General features: G+C 47.1%; 1 protein-coding gene across 8 annotated transcripts in view; it reads right to left on the bottom strand.

Annotated features, from left to right (window-relative positions):
• Positions 1-24,622, bottom strand: part of LOC125455495 (polycomb group RING finger protein 3) — a 132,138-nt gene extending 107,516 nt beyond the window's left edge. For all 8 annotated transcript variants that reach the window (XR_009445726.1, XR_009445728.1, XR_009445733.1 and 5 more), the window contains exon 1: positions 24,524-24,622. Coding sequence is in view for 2 of the 8 variants with exons in the window: in XM_059645780.1 (XP_059501763.1) it covers positions 24,524-24,571 (48 nt within the window). In the remaining 6 variants the exon portion in view is untranslated. The remainder of the gene's footprint in view (positions 1-24,523) is intronic.
• Positions 24,623-24,927: the final 305 nt, after the last annotated feature.

The following is a 24,927-nucleotide window of genomic DNA, read 5'->3' as shown; positions in this document are numbered from 1 at the left end:
GAGAGAGGGGGGATGGGGAGAGAGGGGGGATGGGGAGAGAGGGGGGATGGGGAGAGAGGGGGGATGGGGAGAGAGGGGGGATGGGGAGAGAGGGGGGATGGGGAGAGAGGGGGGATGGGGAGAGAGGGGGGATGGGGAGAGAGGGGGGATGGGGAGAGAGGGGGGATGGGGAGAGAGGGGGGATGGGGAGAGAGGGGGGATGGGGAGAGAGGGGGGATGGGGAGAGAGGGGGGATGGGGAGAGAGGGGGGATGGGGAGAGAGGGGGGATGGGGAGAGAGGGGGGATGGGGAGAGAGGGGGGATGGGGAGAGAGGGGGGGGGAATGGGGAGAGAGGGGGGGGGAATGGGGAGAGAGGGGGGGGGAATGGGGAGAGAGGGGGGGGGAATGGGGAGAGAGGGGGGGGGAATGGGGAGAGGGGGGGGAATGGGGAGAGAGGGGGGGGGAATGGGGAGAGAGGGGGGGGATGGGGAGAGAGGGGGGGGATGGGGAGAGAGGGGGGGGATGGGGAGAGAGGGGGGGGATGGGGAGAGAGGGGGGGGATGGGGAGAGAGGGGGGGGATGGGGAGAGAGGGGGGGGATGGGGAGAGAGGGGGGGATGGGGAGAGAGGGGGGGATGGGGAGAGAGGGGGGGATGGGGAGAGAGGGGGGGATGGGGAGAGAGGGGGGGGATGGGGAGAGAGGGGGGGGATGGGGAGAGAGGGGGGGGATGGGGAGAGAGGGGGGGGATGGGGAGAGAGGGGGGGGATGGGGAGAGAGGGGGGGGATGGGGAGAGAGGGGGGGGATGGGGAGAGAGGGGGGGGATGGGGAGAGAGGGGGGGGATGGGGAGAGAGGGGGGGGATGGGGAGAGAGGGGGGGGATGGGGAGAGAGGGGGGGGATGGGGAGAGAGGGGGGGGATGGGGAGAGAGGGGGGGGATGGGGAGAGAGGGGGGGGATGGGGAGAGAGGGGGGGGATGGGGAGAGAGGGGGGGGATGGGGAGAGAGGGGGGGGATGGGGAGAGAGGGGGGGGATGGGGAGAGAGGGGGGGATGGGGAGAGAGGGGGGGATGGGGAGAGAGGGGGGGATGGGGAGAGAGGGGGGGATGGGGAGAGAGGGGGGGATGGGGAGAGAGGGGGGGATGGGGAGAGAGGGGGGGATGGGGAGAGAGGGGGGGATGGGGAGAGAGGGGGGGATGGGGAGAGAGGGGGGGATGGGGAGAGAGGGGGGGGATGGGGAGAGAGGGGGGGGATGGGGAGAGAGGGGGGGGATGGGGAGAGAGGGGGGGGATGGGGAGAGAGGGGGGGATGGTGAGAGAGGGGGGGATGGTGAGAGAGGGGGGGGATGGTGAGAGAGGGGGGGGATGGTGAGAGAGGGGGGGGATGGTGAGAGAGGGGGGGGATGGTGAGAGAGGGGGGGGGATGGTGAGAGAGGGGGGGGATGGTGAGAGAGGGGGGGGGATGGTGAGAGAGGGGGGGGATGGTGAGAGAGGGGGGGGATGGTGAGAGAGGGGGGGGATGGTGAGAGAGGGGGGGGGATGGTGAGAGAGGGGGGGGATGGTGAGAGAGGGGGGGGATGGTGAGAGAGGGGGGGGGATGGTGAGAGAGGGGGGGGATGGTGAGAGAGGGGGGGGATGGTGAGAGAGGGGGGGGATGGTGAGAGAGGGGGGGGATGGTGAGAGATGGGGGGGATGGTGAGAGAGGGGGGGGGATGGTGAGAGAGGGGGGGGATGGTGAGAGAGGGGGGGGATGGTGAGAGAGGGGGGGGATGGTGAGAGAGGGGGGGGATGGTGAGAGAGGGGGGGATGGTGAGAGAGGGGGGGATGGTGAGAGAGGGGGGGATGGTGAGAGAGGGGGGGGATGGTGAGAGAGGGGGGGGATGGTGAGAGAGGGGGGGGATGGTGAGAGAGGGGGGGGGATGGTGAGAGAGGGGGGGGGATGGTGAGAGAGGGGGGGGGATGGTGAGAGAGGGGGGGGGATGGTGAGAGAGGGGGGGGGATGGTGAGAGAGGGGGGGGGATGGTGAGAGAGGGGGGGGGATGGTGAGAGAGGGGGGGGGGATGGTGAGAGAGGGGGGGGGATGGTGAGAGAGGGGGGGGGATGGTGAGAGAGGGGGGGGGATGGTGAGAGAGGGGGGGATGGTGAGAGAACCACCCCGATTTAAGATATGTTTTTCTCAGCCTCGAGTATGCATAACACCTCAGCCTCTACAGCCCTTGGCAGTAAAGAATTCCAGATTTAATACTCTTCGAAAAAAATCCTCCTCATCTCTTTTGTAACTGTGTCGCCCCTTACTCTGAGATTATGCCCACTGGTTCTCAACTCTCCCAAGGGGTAACAACCTTTCCACATCTACCTTGACAATCCCCAAAGAATTTTGTTTTAATAAGATTACATCTCCTTTTTCAAAACTCTAAGTACAGGCCAATTCTCAAAAATCAACTTAGTCAAGCTTCACTGGACTGCCTCCAATTCCAAAGTATCATTGCTCAGATGAGGGGTTCAAAGCAGTCCAATATGCTAGGTGTGGTCTAATCACACTAAAATTCGTATGGTTTCAATGATTTATGCAGGAGAAGGTGGTGTTGCAGCTTTCTGCAGTCTTTCCTCATTTAAATAATATATAGCCCCTCTATTCTTCTGGCAAAATGCATGACCTCACATTTTGCCACGTTATATTCTGCTAGGTTTTTACATACTCCATTAATCTACCTTTATACAAACCAAAAAGTGGAGGCGGAACTTAAGCATGCAATTAGGACTGCAAAGAAGAGGCATGAAAATGCACTGGCAGGTAAAATTCAGGAGAATCCCAACATATTATACAAGTATATTAAAATAATGAGAATATCTAGGAAAAGAGGAGCGCTCACTGGGGACTAAGGAGGCAACTTGCACGTGGAGACAGAGGACATTTATAGGCTTTTAAATGAGGCCTTCATTTCAGTCTTCACTCAAGAGAAAGGAGATGTTGATACATAACTGGGCAAGAGGGACTATGAAGTTATTGAGCTGATTGATGTAGAGAACGAGGAGATAGTGAACATATTGGCAGGCTTAAAATTGGACAAATTCTCAGGTCTGGATGAGTTGCATCCCAGGCTTCCGAGACAGGATCTTACAAAGGCTCTGATGTGATTTTTTTAATTTCATCTCTGACCACAGGGGAGGTGCCACAGGACAGGAGGTTCACAAGAAGGATGGTACAGATAGACCAGTGAACTACAGGCCAGTTTGTCTCAAATCAGTAATAGGGAAACTACTGGAGAAAATGCTGAAGGAGAGAATTAATCACTACTTGGAGAAGCAAGGTTTGGTCACAGATAATCAGCATTGCTTTGTCAAAGGGAGGTCATGCTTAAAAAGTTTCATTAAATATTTCAAGAGGAGATCAGATGTAGATGAAGGTAGAACATTTAGAGATATATAGCATGGAACGAGACACTTTGGTCAAACTTCTCCATGTTAACCAGATATCCAATATAAATCTAGACTCATTTCCTAGCATTTGGCCCATATCCATCTAAACCCTTCCTATTCATATACCCATCCAGACACCTTTTAAGCATAGTACTTGCACCAGCCTCCATCACTTCCTCTGGTAGCTCATTCACGCAAAGGGTGGTTCATGCAAAAGTTGCCCCTTAGGTCCATTTTAAATCTTTCCCCTCTCACCTTAACCCGATGCCCCCTTGTTTTAGACTCACCCACCCTGGGGAAAAAGGCCTTGTCTATTTACACTATCCATGCCCTTCACACTTTTATATACCACTAAAGGGCACCCCTCAGCCTCCAACACTCCAAACAAAATAGCCCCAGCCTATTCAGCCTCTCCTGATAGTTCAAACCCTCCAATGCTGGCAACATCCTTATAAATATTTTCTGAACCTGTTCAAGTTTTTTTAAATTCATTTTGTGGGATATGGGCATCACTGGCTAGCAAGATTTTCTGGCCCATCCTTAGTTGCCCTTGAGAAGTTGGTGGTGTGCTGCTTTCTGGAACCGCTGCAATCACCCTGCTATGGGTTGGCCAACAATGCTACTAGGGAGGGAACTCCAGAATTTTGACCCAGCAACAGTGAAGGAACGGTGATATATTTCCAAGTCAGGATGGTGAGTGACTTGGAGGGGAACTTGGAGGTGGTGGTGTTCCCATACATCTGCTGCCCTTCTCATTCGAGATGGAAGTGGTCGTGGGTTTGGAAAGTGCTGTCTGAGGATTTTTGGTGAATTTCTGCAGTGCATCTTGTAGATAGCACACACTGCTGCCACTGAGCATCAGTGGTGGAGAGAATGAATGCTTGTCAGTGTAGTGCCAATCAAGCGGGCTGCTTTGTCCTGGATGGTGTCAAGCTTCTTGAGTGTTGTTGGGGCAGCACTTATCCAGGCAAGTGGGGAGTATTCCATCACATTCCCGACATGTGCTTTGTAGATGGTGGACAGGCTTTGAGGAGTCAGGAGATGAGTTGCTTGCCGCAGTATTTCCCTGCTTCGAGCCTGCTCTTGTAGCCACTGTGTTTAAATGGTGAATCCAGTTGAGTTTCTAGTCAATGGTAACCCCCCCAGGCTGTTGATCATGGAGGGGTTCAGTGATGGCAACACCTTGGAATGTCAATGGGCAGTGGTTAGACTGTCTCTGATTGGTGATGGTCATACCCTGGCATTTGTATGACATGAATGTCACTTACCATCTATCAACCCAAGCCTGGATATTGTCCAGATCTTGTTGCATTTGAACATGGAGCAGTTACCAGGGCAAGATATTTAACTGGGGTAAAGGAAACTATGACGCTATCAGACAGGAGTTGGGAAGTACTGATTGGGAGCAATTGTTCCACAGAAAGGGTACAGCAGACATGTGGAGGCTGTTTAAGGAGCAGTTGTTGCGAGTGATGTATAAATTTGTTCCTCTGAGACAGGTAAGAAGGGGTAAGATTAAGGAGCCTTGGATGACGGGAACAGAGGTGCTTCTTGTCAATAAGAAAAAAGCAGTTTACATAAGGTGGAGGAAGCAAGGGTCTAGCACAGCTTTAGAGGATCACAGGCTTGCTCGGAAGGAGCTCAAAAGTGGACTGGGGGGGGCCAGGAGGGGGCATGAAAAAGGCTTGGCAGGAAGGATTAGGGAGAACCTGAAGGCATTTTACTCATACATGAGGAATAAGAGAATGATCAGGGAGAAGACAGGGCCAATCACGGATAGCGTAGGGAACTTGTGCGTGGAGTCTGAGCAGATACGGGAAGCCCTAAATGAGTTTTTTGCTTCGGTTTTCACTAAGGAAAGGGACCTTGTTGTGAATGAGAACTTTGAGGAGTAGGAAAACAGGCTTGAACTGATCAAGATTGAGGAAGTTGATGTGCTGGAAATTTTGGCAAACATTAAGATTGATAAGTCCCCAGGGCCAGACCAGATTTATCCTAGGTTGCTCCAGGAAGCGAGAAAGGAGGTTACTCAGCCACTGGCGAAGATCTTTGCTTCCTCACTCTCCACGGAAGTTGTACCGAAGATTGGAGGGAGACAAATGTTGTTCCTCTTTTCAAGAAAGGGAATAGGGAAATCCCTGGAAATTACAGACCAGTCAGTCTTACGTCTGTGGTCAGCAAGGTTTTGGAAAAAATTCTGAGGGATAGGATTTATGACTATTTGGAAAAGCATAGCGTGATTAAAGGGAGTCAGCATGGCTTTGAGAGGGGCAGGTCATGCCTTACAAGTCTTATTGAGTTCTTTGAGGAAGTCACGAGACAGGGTGACGAGGGTTGAGCAGTGGATGTGGTGTACATGGACTTCAGCAAGGCATTTGATAAGGTTGTCCACAGCAGGCTCATTCATAAAGTCAGCAGGTATGGGATACAGGGTGATTTGGCTGTCTGGATTCAGAATTGGTTGGTTGACAGGAGGCAGAGAGTGGTTGTAGATGATAAATATTCTGCCTGGAGGTCAGTGCTGAGTGCTGTGTCCCGCAGGGCTCTGTTCTTGGGCCTCTGCTCTTTGTAGTTTTGATAAATGACTTGGATGAGGAGGTTGAGGGGTGGGTCAGTATGTTTGCTGATGACACAAAGGTTGGAGGTGCCATTGATAGTATCGAGGGCTATTGCAGGCTTCAGCGAGACATTGACAGAATGCAGAGCTGGCCTGAGAAGTGGCAGATGGAGTTCAACCTGGATATATGCGAAGTGATGCATTTTGGAAGGTCAAACTTAAATGCTGAATATAGGATTAAAGGCAGGGTTCTCGGCAGTGTGGAGGAACAGTGGGATCTTGGTGTTCATGTGCATAGCTCCCTCAAAGTTGCCACTCAGGTGGATAAGCTTGTTAAGAAAGCATATGGTGCTTTGGCTTTCATTAACAGGGGGAACGAGTTTAAGAGCCGCGAGGTTATGCTGCAGCTCTACAAAACACTGGTGAGAGACCACACTTGGAATATTGTGTCCGGTTCTGGTCGCCCTATCATAGGAAAGATGTGGAGGCTTTGGAGAGGGTGCAAAGGAGGTTTACTAGGATGCTGCCTGGACTGGAGGGCTTGTCTTACAAGGAGACGTTGACTGAGCTTGGACCTTTCTCTCTGGAGAGAAGGAGGAAGAGAGGTGACCTGATAGAGGTGTACAAGGTAATGAGAGGCATGGATAGAGCCAGAGGCTTTTCCCCAGGGCAGGACTGACTGCCACGAGGGGTCATAGTTTTAAGGTGTTAGGAGGAAGGTATAGAGGAAACGTCAGAGGGAGGTTCTTCACCCAGAGAGTTGTGAGCACATGGAATAGTTTACTAGTGGTAGTTGTGGAAGCTGAGTCATTAGCGACATTTAAGTGACTGCTGGACATGCACATGGACAGCAGTGAATTGAGGGGAATGTAGGTTAAGTTATTTTACTTTTGGATTAGGATTATTCCACGGCACAACATTGTGGGCCGAAGGGCCTGGACTGTGCTGTACTTTTCTATATTCTATGTTCTATGCGCTGCTTCAGTATCTGAGGAGCCATGAACGGTGCTGATCAGAGTGTAATCATCAGTGAACATCCCCACTTATGACCTCACGATGGCAGGGGGGAATAGAAAGTCATTAATGAAGCAGCTGGTTGGGCCTAGGACACCACCCTGAGGATCTCCTGCACAGATGTCCTGGAATTGAGATGATTGACCTCCCACAACCATCTTCTTATGTGTCAAGTATGACTCTAACCACTGGAGCATTTGCCCCCGATACCCACAGATTCCAGTTTTCCTCCGGCTCCTTGATGTCACACTCGGTCAAATGCAGCCTTGATATCAAGGGCTGTCACTCTGACACCACCTCTGAAATTCAGCCCTTTTGTCCATGTTTGAACCAAGGCTATAAAGAGGTCAGGAGTTGAGTGGCCCTGGTGGAATCCAAACTGGCGTCACTGAGCGGGTGCTGCTTGTCAGCACTGTTGACGACACCTTCCATCACTTTACTGATGATTGAGTGTAGACTGATGGGACAGTAATTGGCCAGTTTGGATTTGTCCTGGTTTTTATGTACAGGACATATTTGTGCAATTTTCCACATTGTCAGGTAGATACTAGTGTTGTAACTGTATTCGAACAGCTCGAGTAGGGCAGCAGCAAGTTCTGGAGCACAAAACTTCGGTGCTCTTGCTGGAATGTTGTCAGGCCAGTCGCCTTTGCAGTATCCAGTGTCTGCAACTGTTTCTTGATATCATGTGGAGTGAATCAAAATGGCTGAAGACTGGTATGTGTATTGCTGGGGACTACTGGAGGAGGCCGAGATGGGTCGTCCACTTGGCACTTGTGGCTGAAGATTGCTGCAAATGATGCAGCCTTATCTTTTGCACTGATGTGCTGGGCTCTTCCATCAGTGAGGATGGGGATATTTGTGGAGCTTCCTCCTCCAGTGAGTTGTTTAATTGTCCACCACCATTCATGACTGGATGCAGCAGGACTGCAGAGCTTAGATCTAATCCATTGGTTGTGGGATTGCTCAGCTCTGTCTCACACTTGCTGCTTATGCTGTTTGACATGAAGGTAATTCTGTTTCTCACCACGTTGATACCTCATCTTTGAGTGTGCCTGCTGCTGCTCCTAGCATGCCCTCCCGCACTCTTCATCAAACCAGGGTTGATCATCTGGTTTGATGGTTATGGTTGAGTGGGGGATATGGCAGGTCATGAGGTTACAGATTGTGTTGGAGTACAATTCTGCTGATGTTGATGGCCCACAGCGCCGCATGGATGCCTAGTCTTGAACTGCTAGATCTGTGCGAAGTCTGTCTCATTTAGCATGGTGATAGTGCCACACAACACAATGGAGATTGTCCTCAATGTGAAGGTGGGACTTTGCCTTCACAAGGGCTGTACAATGGTCACTCTTAGCAATACTGTTTGGACGGATGCAACTGTAGCTGGAGATTAGTAAAGACGAGGTCAAGTATGTTTTTCCCCTCTTGTTCGTTCCCTCACCGGCTGCCGCAAACCCAGTCTAGTAGTGATGTCCCGACCAGCTCAATCAGTAGTACTGCTACCAAGTCACTCTTGGTGGTGGACATTGAAATCCTCCACCCAGAGTAACATTTTGTGCCCTTGCCATCCGCAGTGCTTCCTCTGTGTTATTCAATATTGAAGAGTACAGATTCATCAGCTGAGGGAAGATGGTACATGGTCGTCAGCAGGAGGTTTCCTTGCCCATGTTTAGCTCGAAGCCATGAGACTTTATGGGGTCTGGAATCAATGTTGAGGACTCTAGAGCAACATCCTCCAGACTGAAAACCACTGTGCTGCCCCCTCTACTGGGTCTGTCCTGCTAGTGAAACAGGACATATCCAGGGATGGTGATGGTGGTGTCTGAGACATTGTTCGTAAGGTATGATTTTGTGAGTATGACTATATCAGGCTGTTGCTTGACTAGGCTGTGAGACAGCTCTCCCAATGTTGGCACTAACCCCCATGTGTTAGTGAGGAGGACTTTGCAGGGTCGACAGGATAGTTTCTGCTGTTGTCTTTTCCGGTGCCTAGGTTGATGCCACATGATCTGTCCAGTTTCATTTCGGTGGGCAGCTGAAAGTCAACTACAGTGCTGTGGGTCTGGAGTCACGTGTAGGCCAGACCAGGTGAGGGTGGCAGATTTTCCTCCCTTGAAGTACATTAGTGAACCAGATGGGTTTTTCTGACAATTGGCAATGATTTCACGGTGAGTAGTAGATTCTTAATTCCAGACTTTTTAAAAAATTTTTTGGAATTCCAATTGCACCATCAATTTCAAAACATCCTTCCTTTCGCAGGGAGACCAAAATTGCACACAATATGCCAGAAGTGGCCAAACCAATATTCTTTACAACTGCAACAAGTCCTCCTAATTCTGATACTCAATGCACTGTCCAGTAAAGGCAAACATACCAAATGCCTTCTTCACTATCCATCTAACTGCAACTCCAATTTCAAGGAACTATGAATCTGTATTCCAAGGTCTCTTTGTTCAGCAACACTCCCCAGGACCTTATCATTAAATGTACAAGCTCTGCCCAGAATTGTCTTTCCAAAATGCAGCACCTCACATCTGTCCAAATTGAACTCCATCTGCCATTCCTTAGCCCTTTGGCCCATCTGATCAAGATCCCGTTGTACTCAGAGCTAACCTTCTTTGGTGTCCACTACACCTCCAATTTTGGTTTATTCTGCAAACTTACTAACCATACCTCCTATGTTCACTCCAAATTATTTACATAAATGACAAAAAGCAGTGTATCCAACATCAATCCTTGTAGCACACAATTGGTCACAGGCTTCCAATCTGAAAAGCAACCCTCGACCATTCTGTATTCTACCTTCAAGCCAGTTCTGTATCCAAATGGCTAGACCTCGCTGTATTCCATGTGATCTAATCGTGCACACTAGTATACTTTGAAGAAGCCCATTGAACTCCTTACAGTAGTCCATCTAGATCACATCCACTGCTCTACCCTCAAACTTCTTTGTTACTTCAAAAAACTCGATAGTTTCCCACACAAAAGGCGCGTTGACTATCATTAAGCAGGCCCTGCCTTTCCAAGTATATGTAAATTCTGTTCCTCAGTGTTCCTTCCGATCGCTTACCCACCACCGATGTCAGGCTCACCGGGCTATAGTTTCCTGACTTTTCCTTACCACTTTTCTTAAATAGTGGCACCACTTTAGCCAACCTTCCATCTTCCGACACCTAATCTGTGGGTACTGATGATACAAATATCTCAGCAAGGGGCCCAGCGATCATTTCCCTAGCCTTGCATGGAGCGCTCGAGTACATCTGATCAAGTCCCGGGGATTTATCTATCTTGATGTCTTTTAAGATGTCCAGCACCTCCTCTGTAATATGGATATTTTTCAAGATGTCGCTATTTATTTCCTCACTTGCTATATCTTCCGTATCGTTCTCCACATGAACACTGTTGCAAAATACTCATTTAGTATCGCCTCCATCTCCTGCAATTCCTTACCGAGGCAGCCTTGCTGATCTTTAAGCAGCCCTCATGGCTCCTAGTAACCCTTTTGTCCTTAATGTTTTTATAAAATCCCTTCGAATTCTCAAGCCTATTTGTAAAGTTAACTCATGACTCCTTTTTGCCCTCCTGATTTCCCTCTTAAGTATTCTCCTCCTGTCTTTATCCTCTAAGGATTCACTCGATCTTTGCTGTGTATACCTGACATAGGCTTCCTTCTTTTTAGCCGAAACCTCAATTTCTCTACTCATCTCGCATTCCCTACACCTACCAGCCTTGCCCATCACCCTAACAGGAATGAACTGTCCCTGGACTTTCATTATCACATTTTTGAAGGCTTTGCATTTCCAAGCAGTTTCTTTTCCTGCAAACATCTGCCCCAATCAACTTTTGAAAGTTCTTGCTGATACTGTCAAAATTGGCCTTCTTCCAATTTAGAATTTTAACTTTTAGATCTGGTCTATCCTTCTCCATCACTATGTTAAAACTAACAGAATTACGGTCACTAGCTTTCTCTCTTCCTATGTTGTCAGTTCCAATGTGCACAATGACTTCCTGCTGATCCCTCTCCCCTTTGAGAATATTCTGCATCTTATTGATGTAGTTTGTGTGGATTTCAGCAAAGTGATTAACAAGGTCCCTGATGGGAGACTGGTAAAGGTAAAAGGCCATACCTTGGCAAGATGGATCGAAGATTGGCTCCAAGGTAGGAGATAGAGGGTAGTGGCTGAAGACGGTTTGTGTGATTGCAGGCCAGCGTCCAATGGTGTACCACAGGAATTGGTGCTGAGAAGTAAATTCACTGCACATGATATGAATAAATTATACAGATGAAGATGTGAGAGGGTAAGGCAAGTAAGTTTACAGATGACGTGAAGGTGGTTCATAGCGAGGAAGAAGGACTTAGATTAAAGGAAGATAAAGGCACACTGGGCAGATGGAATTTAATCGTGACAAGTGTGAGGTGATACACTTTGGGAGAGGTGACAAGACCTGTAAGTAATCACTGCATGGCTGGACACCAGGAAGCTTACTGGAAAAGAGGGATTAGGGCACTGGTTCACAGATCAGGTTAGTGATGTGGTTAAAGAGGCAACGGGACATTTTCCTTTCTCAGTCATGGCATTAGTTGTCAGTAGTTGTAATCAGGGACAGTACAGGCAGGGGAGTCGACATTGTACTCTGAGGCCAGGATCCAGAATCCTGAAGATCATGTCGCCCGATTGGTGCCCAGGTTCAGAATATCGATTTGGGCCGCAGAGGAACTTGGAGTGGGAGGGAAAAATACATAGTTGTGGTCCACATAGGTATCAATGATCCAAGTAGAAACCAAGGAGGTTCTGTTGAGGGACTATGAGTGGCGAGGGGGCTAAATTAAAAAGGAGACCCAAACAGTTAATAATCTCTGGTTTAATACCTGAGTCATGGACAAAGTGGCACAGGGTCAACAACATTAAAAAGGTACATGCGTGGTTCAAAGATTGGTGTGGGAGAAACAGATTCACATGCATGGGACACTGGTACCAGCACTGCGGAAAGAGAACTATTCCAATGGGACAGACTCCACCTGAATCATGCTGGGACTAGAATCCCAGTGAATTGCATAACTACAGCTGTGATTACAGCTTTAGACTAAATAATGAGGGGGGCGTTGGGTTCAGTTTCATGGAAAATTAGGAAAACAACTAAGTGGGTGGAGGGCTTAGCAGAGGTTATTAAAGTTTCCAAAACAAGTAATAGGACAGAGAGTATGGAAAGGGTCAGCAATTTGACTTCAGATGCAGCAGATAAGGGGACGACTATGAGGAGGGGCACAGTCAATGCAGGGTTTAGGTTGTCATACTTAAATACATGCAGTATATAAAACAAGGGAAACAAGTTATTTCAGCACAGATTGAAATTGGCAGGTATGATGTTGTGGGTATCACAGAGATGTGTCTGCAAGGAGATCAAGGCTGGAAACTAAATATCCAAGGATACATGTCTTATCAAAAGAACAGGCAGATGGGTAGAAGGGGTGGAATTACTTTGTTACGAAGAAACAGAAATAAATTAACAGCATGAAGTGACAGAGTCAGGAGGTAGTAGGTCTGTGTGGGTAGCATGGAGGAGCTGCAAAGGAAGAAAGATCCTGATGGAGCTTGCGCACTGATCTCTTAGCAGTAGTCAACGTGGGGAGGAAAACAAATCAAGCGATGGAAAGGCATATAAGAAAGGCACTATTACAATAATCACAGGGAACTTCTAAATGCAGGTGGACTGGGAAAATCAGGTTGGTAGTGGATCTCAAGAAAAAGAATTTGTGGAATGTTTACAAGATGGCATTTTGGAGCAGTTTACAGTAAAAGCCTACAGGAAACAAGAAATTCTAGATTTGGTGATGTGTAACGAGGCACACGTGATTTTGGACCTTAAGATGAACAAACAACTCACAAAGACGGTGGCATAATATTATCGAATTCACCCTTCAGTTTGTGAGGGGGAAGCTGGAATCAGATGTAGTGGTATTACAACTGAGCAAAATAACTACAAAGATATCAATGAAGAACTGGCCAGAGTTGTTTAGAAGTGACGATGGTGGAGCAGCAATGGTTTGACTTTCTGGGAGTAATCTGGGAGAATATTCATCCCAAGGAAGAAGAAACATACCAAGGGGAGGATGAGGCATGCCTGACAAGGGAAGTCAGAGACAGCAAGAAGCAAAAGAAAAGGCAAACAATGTGGTGAGGATTAGTGGGAACCTTTAAAAGCCAGCAGAGGATAACCAATAAACCAAGTGAGGAGAAGGCGAAATATGAAAGTAAACCAACTCGTAATATAATAGAAAATTGCAGGAGATCTGTTTTTGGACCTGAAAAAGGAGAGAGGCAGAGTGGACACTGAAGCAAAGGAAAATGAGGATGCATAAATAGTAAAGGGGAAACAAAGAAATGGTGGAGGAACTGAATAGGTATGTTGCATCAGTTTCGGGGGAGGCAATGGCCTCATGGTATTAGCGCTGGGTTGTTAATCCTGAGACCCAGGTTACGTTCTGGGGATCTGACTTCGAATCCCACCATGGCAAATGGTAGAATTTGAATTTAATTTTTATAAAATCTGGAATTAAAAGTCTAACAATGACCATGAGTCCATCGTCTTTTGTCAGAAAAAAAAACCATCTGGTTCACTATGTCCTTTCGATAAGGAAACTGCCATTCGGGCCTGGTCTGACCTACATGCGACTCCAGATCCACAACAATGTGGTTGACTCTTAACTTCCCTCTCGGCAATTAGGATGGGTAATAAAGGCTGGCTTAGCCAGGGCACTGTTTTTCCACGAATGTACAAAAATAAAATGTTTTCACAGTGGAAGGTACCAGCAGCATGCCAGAACATCGAGTGTGTCGGGGTCAGTAACAAATGCAGTAGGAGAAGGTGCTGGGGAAGCTGATAGATCAGAAGGTGGATAAATCACCCAGGCCAGATGGACTACACCCCAGTATTCTATCCAGATAGCGGTGAAGATTGTACAAGTATTGGCAGTGATTTTTCAGGAACCACTGGAGTCAGTGAGGGTCTCGGAGGACTGGAAAATGGCTAATGTGACATCCCGGTTTACAAAGGAAGAGAGGCAGAAGACAGGAAGCTATAGGCCAGTTAACCTGACCTCAGTCATTAGTAATATTTTAGAGTCCATTATTAAAAATGAGATTGTGAAGTGATTGGAAGTGCATGGAAAATTAAGCAGAGTCAGGATGCCTTTGTTAAGGGAAGGACATGCCTGACAAATCTGTTATAGTTCTTTGAGAAGGTAACAAGCAAGTTGACAAAGGACAGCCAGTGAACATGATTTATTTGTATTTCCACAAGACCTTTGTCACATTACGATATAGGAGGCTGCTAAATAAGATAACAGCCCAAGATGTTAGGGGTAAGATACTGGCATGGATTGAAGACTGGCTGATTGGCAAACTGAATGGATAAATGTATCTTTTTCAGGATGTTCGCCAGTGACCAGTGGAGTTCAGTCAAGGTCAGTGTTTGGACTACAACTATTCAGGTAAAACATTAATGATTAGAGCGAAAGAACTGAGGGCATTGTTGCTACGTTTGCAGAGGACACAAGGCAGGTGGAGGGGGAGGTAGTGTTGAAAAGCAAGGATGTTACAGAAGAACTTGAACAGGATCTGACAGTTGGCAAAAACGTGGCAGATGGAATACAGTGATGCAATGTGTAAGGTTGGAAGGAAGAATACAGGTGTAGACTATTTTCTAAACAGGGAAAGGCTTTGGAAATCTGAACCACAAAGCGACATGGGAGTCCTAGTTCAGCCATGACCGAATGGTGGAACAGTCTAATTCCGCTTCTATGTCTTATTTCAATTACTCGAAGTGCAGAGAGGTTATGTTGGAGCTGTACAAAACTTGGGTTAGGGCACAGCTGGAGTACTGTGTGTAGTTCTGGTTACCCCATAATAGGCAGGGTGTGATTGCACTGGATGGGGTGCAGAAGAGATTCAACAGCATGTTGCCTGGTTTGGAGCATTTCAGCTATGAACATAGGCTCGGCCTGTCTTCTTTGGTGCAGAGAAAGCTGAGTGGGAGAGCCTGCGATAATCAGGGGCATGGGCATGCTGGATAAAAAGCACCTGTTCCCTTTCACTGAATAATAAGGAGGCATAATTTTAAGCTGGAGGGCAAGAGGTTTAGGGGTGATTTGAGGAAAAATGTTTTCACCCAGAGGGTGGTGGTAATTTGGAACGTAGTGCATGGGAGGCCAGTAGAGACAGGAAACCTCACAACCTTTAAACAGTACTTTAATGAGCACTTATCATAACATTCAAGGTTCTGGGGGAAGTGCTGGAAAGTGGGATTAGCATAGATAGGTTGGCACAGAACTGATCAGCTATTCTTCTGTGTTATATGACTCTATGATTCCCCTACTGACTCTGTCATCTTCTTCACCTACCTTCCCACGTGTTTAAACTTGGCCACAGTACATTCATCTTCACTTACCTCATCCAAGTCACTGTAATATATTGCAACTAATTGTGATCCTGGCATTGATCCCATCTTGAAAAACACCCCCATTATCCCAACTTGCTTGTCTTCTATGAATCAACCAATTCCTAATTCATGCTAATATATTGCTGCCAAAACCACCGACTCATGCCTTATTAAGTCATCCAACATGAGGTATCTTATTGAATGTCTTTTAGAAATCCAAACATATTAAACCAACTGGTTTCCTTCATCTACATTGCATATTACTTGTTCGAAGAATTCTATCAAGTTTGTCAAATATGATTTCCCCCTCATGAAGCTTGATATTTGGTATTTTTAAATGTTCTGCTAATATATCCTTTATAATAGGGTCCAACATTTTCCCAATGGCTGATATTGAAGTAACTGAGCTACAGCTACCCTGTCTTTTTGAAGAAGTGTATTAGCACTTCTGCGGCTTATCCTTGAATCTAAGATATGAAATCTAAAAATACTAGAAATATATCCAGAGACAGTAAGAACTACTGATGCTGGAGTCAGAATCAAACCACTTAGCTACCTCCTTTAAAATCTTGGGGCGCAACCATCAGTTGGCACACTTATCCGCCTTCATGCACATTAGTTTCCATGCATTTTTCGCTCTCCTGATAGTTACTGCATTCATTTCCCCTTCCCTTTTGGCCAGTGGCTTATTTAGTATTTTTGGATACAAAATGTTTCCTTGACCATTAAGACCAATGAAGGCTTTGTGTAATTTTTTTGCCATTTCCTGGTTCCCCTTTATTAATTCTCCAACCTCATTTGCTAATGGGTCTATGTTCACTTTGGTCCGTTTCTTTTTTTATACATTTGAAGAAGCTCTTGCAGTCTGTTTTGATATCGTTTGCCAGTTTACCCTCAAAGTTTAGTTTCTCCCTCTGCTATTTTTTGGTCATCTTTTATTGTTTTTTGAACCCAGCCCAAACTTCTGGCAAATCACAAGTCTTTGCTGCATTTCACATTTTTCAATGTGATATTATCCATCACTTCTTTGGTTAACCAAGGATAGTTTAGAAAACTCCTTCCTAGAATCCTTCTGCCTCATTGGGTCATGAACTGTTCCATTAACATCTATTGGTCCACAGCTGTATTTTCTGCTGAGCTCTGTTTTCAGTGCACTCCAGCTAACCCTGCCCTCATTTCTTTGTAATTGTCTTTCTTAAAAATAAAATTAGTCAAGTTGTTTTAGGTCCAAGCTACTCCTTCTGAAACGCTAAATTCTACCATGTTATGGTCATTATTTACTGACATAATTTATTAAACACTCCTCATGACACATTACTAGATCCAAAAATAACCTGATCCCTGGTAGATTGAAAGCACATTGTTCTCAGAATCCATTCAAGTATATTACAAATTCTCCCTCATGGTTAGTTCTGCCCACTTGATTTTCCCAATGCATGTGAAGATTAAAGTCACTCATGATTAAAATGCTGTCTTTTTTACCTGTCCTCAGAAACTCCTGATGAATTCTTTGTCCGACAGTATAGCTACTGGCAAAGGACCGAAAGACTACTCCCACCAGTGTCTTCTTTCCCTTGTTATATGTTAGCTCCATATATATGGATTGTCCAGTTTCCGAACCAAGATCTTCCTTTGTTTTCATATTTATTCCATTTAGTAGCGACAAAGCTAATCCATCACCTTTCGCTCCTGCCAGTCCTTTTGGGATATCACATCCTTTCAGTATTTTATTTCCAGACCTGATCTTCTTGTAACTACTTCTCCGTGACTCTAAGACTTTACCCATTAACTTCAATTTGTGCTACTGATTCATTTACTTTGCACCAAACACTACGCATTTTGAGTAAAAAGCCATTAATTTTATTCTCCTTTGACTCCATTTACTGTCACCTTTCTGTTCGTACAATCTCTCACTTCTTGCCCCACTCTGGGTATCAGTATCCATACTGCAACCCTGCAATGCTGCCTTTTGTTTTTTAAACCTATGTTTCCTACGATGTTGTAGCCATTATGGAGACTTGGATAACACAGGGGTAGGAATGTTTGTTGGCAGTTCCGGGGTATAGATGTTTCAAAAGAAATAGGGAGGGAGGTAAAAGAGTTGGGGGAGTGGCATTGCTAATCAGGGATGGTATCACAGTGGCAGAAAGGGAGGTCGTGGAGGAGGGTTTCTCCACTGAGTCAGTATGGGTGGAAGTCAGAAACAGGAAAGGAGCAGTCACTTTGTTAGGAATTTTCTATAGAACCCCCCAAAAGCAACAGAGACACAGACTGGGAGGAATAGATTGGGAGGCAGACTTTGGGAAGGTGCAGAAGTAACAGGGTTGTCGTCATAGGTGACTTCAACTTCCCTAATATAGACTGGAACCTCTGAAGTGCAAATACTTTTGGATGGAGCAGATTTTGTCAGGTGTGTCAGGAAGGATTTCTGACTCAATATTCAGATAGGCCAACTAGAGGGGAGGCCACATTGGATTTGGTGCTTGGCAAAGAACGAGATCAGGTGTCAGATCTTTCAGTGGGACAGCATTTTGGTGACAGTGATCACAACTCCCTTACTTTCACTGTTGTCATGGAGACAGACATCAGCAGACAGTATGGCAAAGTATTTAATTGGGGGAGGGGGAATTACAATGCTAAAACGCAAGAACTACAGAGCACCAGTTGGGATTAGATGTTCTCAAGGAAATGCAGTCTGAAATGTGGAGGTTGTTTAGGGAACAGTTGCTACAAGTACTGGATAGGTTTGCCCACTGAGGCAAGGGAAGGATGGGTAGGTGAAGGAACCTTGGATGACAAGGTATGTTGAACACCTAGTCAAGAGGAAGAAGGAAGCTTACTTAAGGTTGAGGAAGCAAGGATTGGACAAGCCTTATTATCTCGGCATTCTATACTTATGTGAGGAACAAGAGGATGGCCAGAGTGAGCGGAGGGTCAGTCAGGGATAGTGGAAGGAACGCGTGTGCGTAGTCAGAGGAGATCCTTAATGAGTAGTCTCCGGTGAGAGACACCTTGTCATTTGTGAGGACATCATGAAACAGGCAGATATGCTCGAACATAAGATAATAAAATGTGAGGCTGGATGAACACAGCAGGCCAAGCAGCATCTCAGGAGCACAAAAGCTGACGTTTCGGGCCTAGACCCTTCATCAGATGAAGGGTCTAGGCCCGAAACGTCAGCTTTTGTGCTCCTGAGATGCTGCTTGGCCTGCTGTGTTCATCCAGCCTCACATTTTATTATCTTGGAATCTCCAGCATCTGCAGTTCCCATTATCTCAGATATGCTCGAACAGGCTGTTGTTAGGAAGGAGGATGTGCTAGGAATTTCAAAAAACATGAATACAGATAAGTCACCTGGGCCAGATGGGATATAGCCAAGGTTTCTGCGGGAAGCGAGGCAGAAGAGTGCTGCCCTTTTGGCAATGAGCTATGCATCCTCACTGTCCACTGGAGTGGTGCCAGAAGATTGGAGGGTGACAAACGTCATTCACTTGATCAAGAAAGGGAATTGGGATAATCCTACAAATTACGGACCAGTCAATCTTACTTCTGTGATAACACAGTGTGAAGCTGGATGAGCATAGCAGGCCAAGCAGCAGGGGAGCAGGGAAGCTTGACATTTTTTTTGCTCGCTTGCCGTGCTCATCCAGCTTTACACCGTGTTACCTCAGATTCTCCAACATCGGCAGTTCCTACTATCTCTGTAACAGTCTTACTTCTGTGGTCGGTAAATTATTTGAGAGCATTCTGAGAGATAGTATTTATGATTATTTGGAAAAGCTCAGTTTGAATAGAAATAGTCAGCATGGCTTTGAGGGGGGCAGGTCATGCCTCAAGTCTTATTGAATTCTTTGAGGATATGGTAAAACACATTGACAAAGGTAGGGCAGTGGATGTGGTGTATCTGGATTTTAGCAATGCATTCAACAAGGTCCCACATGGTAAACTGATTCAGAAAGTAAGGAGGCATGGGACTGAGAAAAATTTGGCTGTCTGGATACAAAACTGGCTATCCATTTGAAGACAGAGGGTGGTGGTAGATGGAAAGTATTCGGCCTGCAGCTCAGTGACCAGCGGTGAGCCTCAGGGATCTGTTCTGAGACCTCTACTCTTTATGATCTTTATAAATGACTTGGGCGAGGAAATGGAAGGGTGGGTTTGTAAGTTTGCTGATGACATGAAGGTTGGTAGAGTTATGAACAGCATGGACGGCAGCTGTAGGTTGCAACAGGACATTGACAGGATGCAAAGAAGAGCAGATGGAATTCAACCCAGAAAAGTGTGAAGTGATTCACTTTGGAAAGTTGAATTTGAATGCAGAACACAGGGTTAATGGCAGGATTCTCGGCAGTGTGGAGAAGCAGAGGGGCCTTGGAGTCCACATTCATAGATCCCTCAAAGTTGCAACCCAAGTTGATAGGGTTGTAAAAGAAGACGTATGGCATGTTGGCTTTCATTGACAGAGGAATTAAGTTGGAGCTGTGAGGTTATGCTGCAGCTCTATAAAAAGCTGGTTAGATCACACTTGGAATATTGCGTTCAGTTCTGGTCACCTCATTACAGGAAAGATGTGGAAGACAGAGAGGGTGCAGAGGAGATTTACCAGGATGCTGCCTAGACTGGACGCCAGGTCTTATGAGGAAAGGCTGAGGGAGCTACAGCTTTTTTCACTGGAGCGAAGAAGACAAGAGGTGACTTGATAGAAGGGTAAAAGACGATGAGAGGCATAGATATAGAGTGGATAGTCAGAGACATTTTCCCAGGGTGGAAAACACTATTACAAGGGGATATAATTTTAAGGTGATTGACGGAAGGTATAGGGAAGATGTCAGAGGTAGGTCCTTCACACAGAGAGTAGTAGGCGTGTTGAATGCGCTGCCAGTGGTAGTGGAGACAGATACTTTAGAGACATTTAAGCAACTCTTGGATAGGTGCATGGCGGATAGTAAAATGTAGGGTATGCACGGTAGATTGATCTTAGTAGGATCATAGGTCAGCACAACATCGTGGGCCAAAGGGCCTGTACTGTGCTGCTATGTTCCATATGTTCTAAGTCCCCTCTCCTCAACCCTTCCCTTAGTTAGTTAGGTTTTTAAAAAGAGATGTGGGAGATTCTGCAGAAATTACTCCTGCTGCAATTGGTAATGACCTGGAATTTTCTATGTACAGGTGTGAGGGAGGCTGAGACAATCAATGATTTCCAAAAGAAAATCGGATGAGCACTTGAAGGAAATAAACTTTTGGAGCAATCCGGACAGATTCTAGAAATCCAATATAAATTCTATAAATTGAATTTCCTTCTTTGTGCTGTATAGATGTCACGATGCTACACAGTTCACACATCAATATTACAGCAGCGTGACCTTGCAGTACAGTGTCTTGACAATGAACAGTAAAGGGAAACTCTCTGTCCTAGGAGACATGGGATTTGTATATGGGAGACATCAGCAACACCAAAGAAAAAATTCAATTTTAAGAACTTTTTACACAATGTCTGATAAAGTACCAGAAAACCTGCAATACTCTATTCTCTTCCAAGACTCTGATTTGCTTGTGTTTCTAGCATATTCTGTTTTACAACAGATTACAAAGAGTTTTCTCATCTAAATGCAGGATTTTAACAATCAAAAGAATTCTTATCAAGTGACATATAATGTTCAATTGGCAACTATCATATTCAACAGTAATAAATGCGAAACGCTTTCCATTATATGAAACAGTCATCAACTTGGACATTTTCCTTCAAATCACTTGATTCAATGTCAGATATCACACAGGAAAAACAAATAGCAAAAACTTAGGCATCATTGTACCAACATGACACTGTAGAAGAACTAAATATCTTATAGCTGTAGTCAAACATACAAGAACAAGTCACACTTAACAGGAAAAAAACCAAGGCACTTGAAGTAATACAGAAAACTGGTTAACAGTCGGATGAAGTGATGAAGAATTTTAAATGAAAACAAAGCATAGGAGAAACTCAGCAGGTGTGGTATCTGTCGAGTTTGAACACAAGTAAAAGTTCAGTGTTCAAATTCTCTTCCTTGGAACCACTTTTCCGCACATCAGAGGAGACTCAAAGCATTACCGGAGTTTCTCTGCCAACACATGTTGCCAGATCTGCTGGGTTTCTCCAGCACCTGTTTTTATTTCAGATTTCCAGCATCCACAGTATTTTGTAAGGAATTTGACAGGGGCAAAATGGTAAAGGGTGAGAGAAAAGAACATTTACAAATGATTACAAAGTGTAAAGCTGGATGAACACAGCAGGCCAAGCGGCATCTCAGGAGCTCCTGAGATGCTGCTTGGCCTGCTATGTTCATCCAGCTTCACACTTTGTTATCTTGGAATCTCCAGCATCTGCAGTTCCCATTATCTCTGAATTAGAAACGATTATCTTAAACTGGAATACTGCAGAGGTTTTCAAAGGCCTTACTAACAGAACAGTATATTGTGGGTTTTATTGATTCTGTGGGGAGAGGGAGTTTTATTTGAGGATTTTACTGACTCCATAGCGGCATGAAGGAACACTGGGGATTTTACTGGCACAGTGACAACATGAAGGTACATTGGGGATTTTACTGGCACTGTGGCGACAGGATGGTACATTGGGGATTTTATTGGTTCCATAGAGACAAGATGGTACATTGGGGATTGCATTGGCTCCACAGGGGCAGGACGGTACACTGGGGATTGAATTGGCTCCAGAGGGACAGGATGGTACATTGGGGATTGTATTGGCTCCATAGGGACAGGGTGGTACATTGGGGATTGTATTGGCTCCACAGGGGCAGGATGGTACATTGGGGATTGTACTGGCTCCATAGGGACAGGATGGTACATTGGGGATTGTACTGGCTCCATAGGGACGGGATGGTACATTGGGGATTGTACTGGCTCCAGAGGGGCAGGATGGTACATTGGAAATTGTATTGGCTCCACAGGGACAGGATGGTACATTGGGGATTGTATTGGCTCCACAGGGACAGGATGGTACATTGGGGATTGTATTGGCTCCATAGGGACAGGGTGGTACATTGGGGATTGTACTGGCTCCACAGGGACAGGATGGTACATTGGGGATTGTACTGGCTCCATTGGGACAGGATGGTACATTGGGGATTGTACTGGCTCCAGAGGGGCAGGATGGTACATTGGGGATTGTACTGGCTCCAGAGGGGCAGGATGGTACATTGGAAATTGTATTGGCTCCACAGGGACAGGATGGTACATTGGGGATTGTACTGGCTCCATAGGGGCAGGATGGTACAGTGGGGATTGTATTGGCTCCATAGGGGCAGGATGGTACATTGGGGATTGTACTGGCTGCGTGGTGACAGGATGGTACATTGGGGATTGTATTGGCTCCATAGGGGCAGGATGGTACATTGGGGATTTTACTGGCTCCATAGGGACAGGATGGTACATTGGAGCCAGTACAATCCCCATAGGGGCAGGATGGTACATTGGGGATTTTACTGGCTGCGTGGTGACAGGATGGTACATTGGGGATTGTACTGGCTCCATAGGGGCAGGATGGTACATTGGAAATTGTATTGGCTCCATAGGGACAGGATGGTACATTGGAAATTGTATTGGCTCCATAGGGACAGGATGGTACATTGGGGATTGTACTGGCTCCAGAGGGGCAGGATGGTACATTGGGGATTGTACTGGCTCCATAGGGGCAGGATGGTACATTGGGGATTGTACTGGCTCCATAGGGGCAGGATGGTACATTGGGGATTGTACTGGCTCCATTGGGACAGGATGGTACATTGGGGATTGTACTGGCTCCATTGGGACAGGATGGTACATTGGGGATTGTACTGGCTCCATAGGGGCAGGATGGTACATTGGGGATTGTACTGGCTCCATAGGGACAGGGTGGTACATTGGGGATTGTACTGGCTCCATAGGGGCAGGGTGGTACATTGGGGATTGTATTGGCTCCATTGGGACAGGATGGTACATTGGGGATTGTACTGGCTCCATTGGGACAGGATGGTACATTGGGGATTGTACTGGCTCCATTGGGACAGGATGGTACATTGGGGATTGTACTGGCTCCATTGGGACAGGATGGTACATTGGGGATTGTACTGGCTCCATAGGGGCAGGATGGTACATTGGGGATTGTACTGGCTGCGTGGTGACAGGATGGTACATTGGGGATTGTACTGGCTCCATAGGGACAGGGTGGTACAGTGGGGATTGTACTGGCTCCATTGGGACAGGATGGTACATTGGGGATTGTACTGGCAAAATAGGGGCAGGATGGTACATTGGGGATTGTACTGGCTCCATTGGGACAGGGTGGTACATTGGGGATTGTATTGGCTCCATTGGGACAGGATGGTACATTGGGGATTGTACTGGCTCCAGAGGGACAGGGTGGTACATTGGGGATTGTATTGGCTCCATTGGGACAGGATGGTACATTGGGGATTGTACTGGCTCCATTGGGACAGGATGGTACATTGGGGATTGTACTGGCTCCATTGGGACAGGATGGTACATTGGGGATTGTACTGGCTCCATAGGGACGGGACGGTACATTGGGGATTGTACTGGCTCCATTGGGACAGGATGGTACATTGGGGATTGTACTGGCTCCATAGGGGCAGGATGGTACATTGGGGATTGTACTGGCTCCATAGGGACAGGATGGTACATTGGGGATTGTACTGGCTCCATAGGGACGGGACGGTACATTGGGGATTGTACTGGCTCCATTGGGACAGGATGGTACATTGGGGATTGTACTGGCTCCATAGGGGCAGGATGGTACATTGGGGATTGTACTGGCTCCATAGGGACGGGACGGTACATTGGTAGGGTACGATCAGTCCACGCTTCGGGTAGTGAACCCTGTCACGGAAGTGTCCTGAGAAGTCCGGGTGGGGAGGCAGCACGGCACAAAAGCTGAGCGATGCCGCCCCTCCCTTGGGCTGCCCCGGTTCGGGCCCCGGTTCACAGGCGCTGCTCTCGGCGCCGCGGGAGGTATTTTTGCCGCGGATTGGGGCGGGGAATACAGAGAGAGCGTACGCGTTCGGCCGAGCCTGGGCGGAGGGCGCCAGGGTCCGGGTCCGCGGTGCTGCACTCACTCACCTGTCTCCGCGGTGCTGAGAGGCTGAGGGGCGGCGGACTCGGAGTCATTGATGGACAACCACCACCACCGCTCTCCCAGTGACGCCAAGTGTGCGCCCATAGACCTTCGCGTCATCAGTAAGTGCCCAGCGCCGGGTGCACATGCGCAGTGAGGTGAGAACGCCGCGTGTCTCTGAAGGCGGGAAACTGACGGAGGGCGGAGCAGGAGGGAATGGGATACAAGAAAGGAGGATATGGGGGAAGAGTAGAAAACAGGGATTGGACAAGAATCGTCCATGAGAGGTGAAGGAATTCCACTGAGTCCAGTGTCCTCTCACTAAGTCACCCTCAGTTAACACCTGAAGAAGCCATGACTCTGTTCAGAGTCAGTTCTCTAAATGCTAGAAACTCTGACAATCCTCTGT

The sequence above is a fragment of the Stegostoma tigrinum genome, chromosome 1 (assembly GCF_030684315.1).
Source record: "Stegostoma tigrinum isolate sSteTig4 chromosome 1, sSteTig4.hap1, whole genome shotgun sequence".
NCBI lineage: Eukaryota > Metazoa > Chordata > Chondrichthyes > Orectolobiformes > Stegostomatidae > Stegostoma > Stegostoma tigrinum.
The sequence above is the reverse complement of the archived record's forward strand: the minus strand, read 5'-3'. Positions and strand labels throughout refer to the sequence as shown.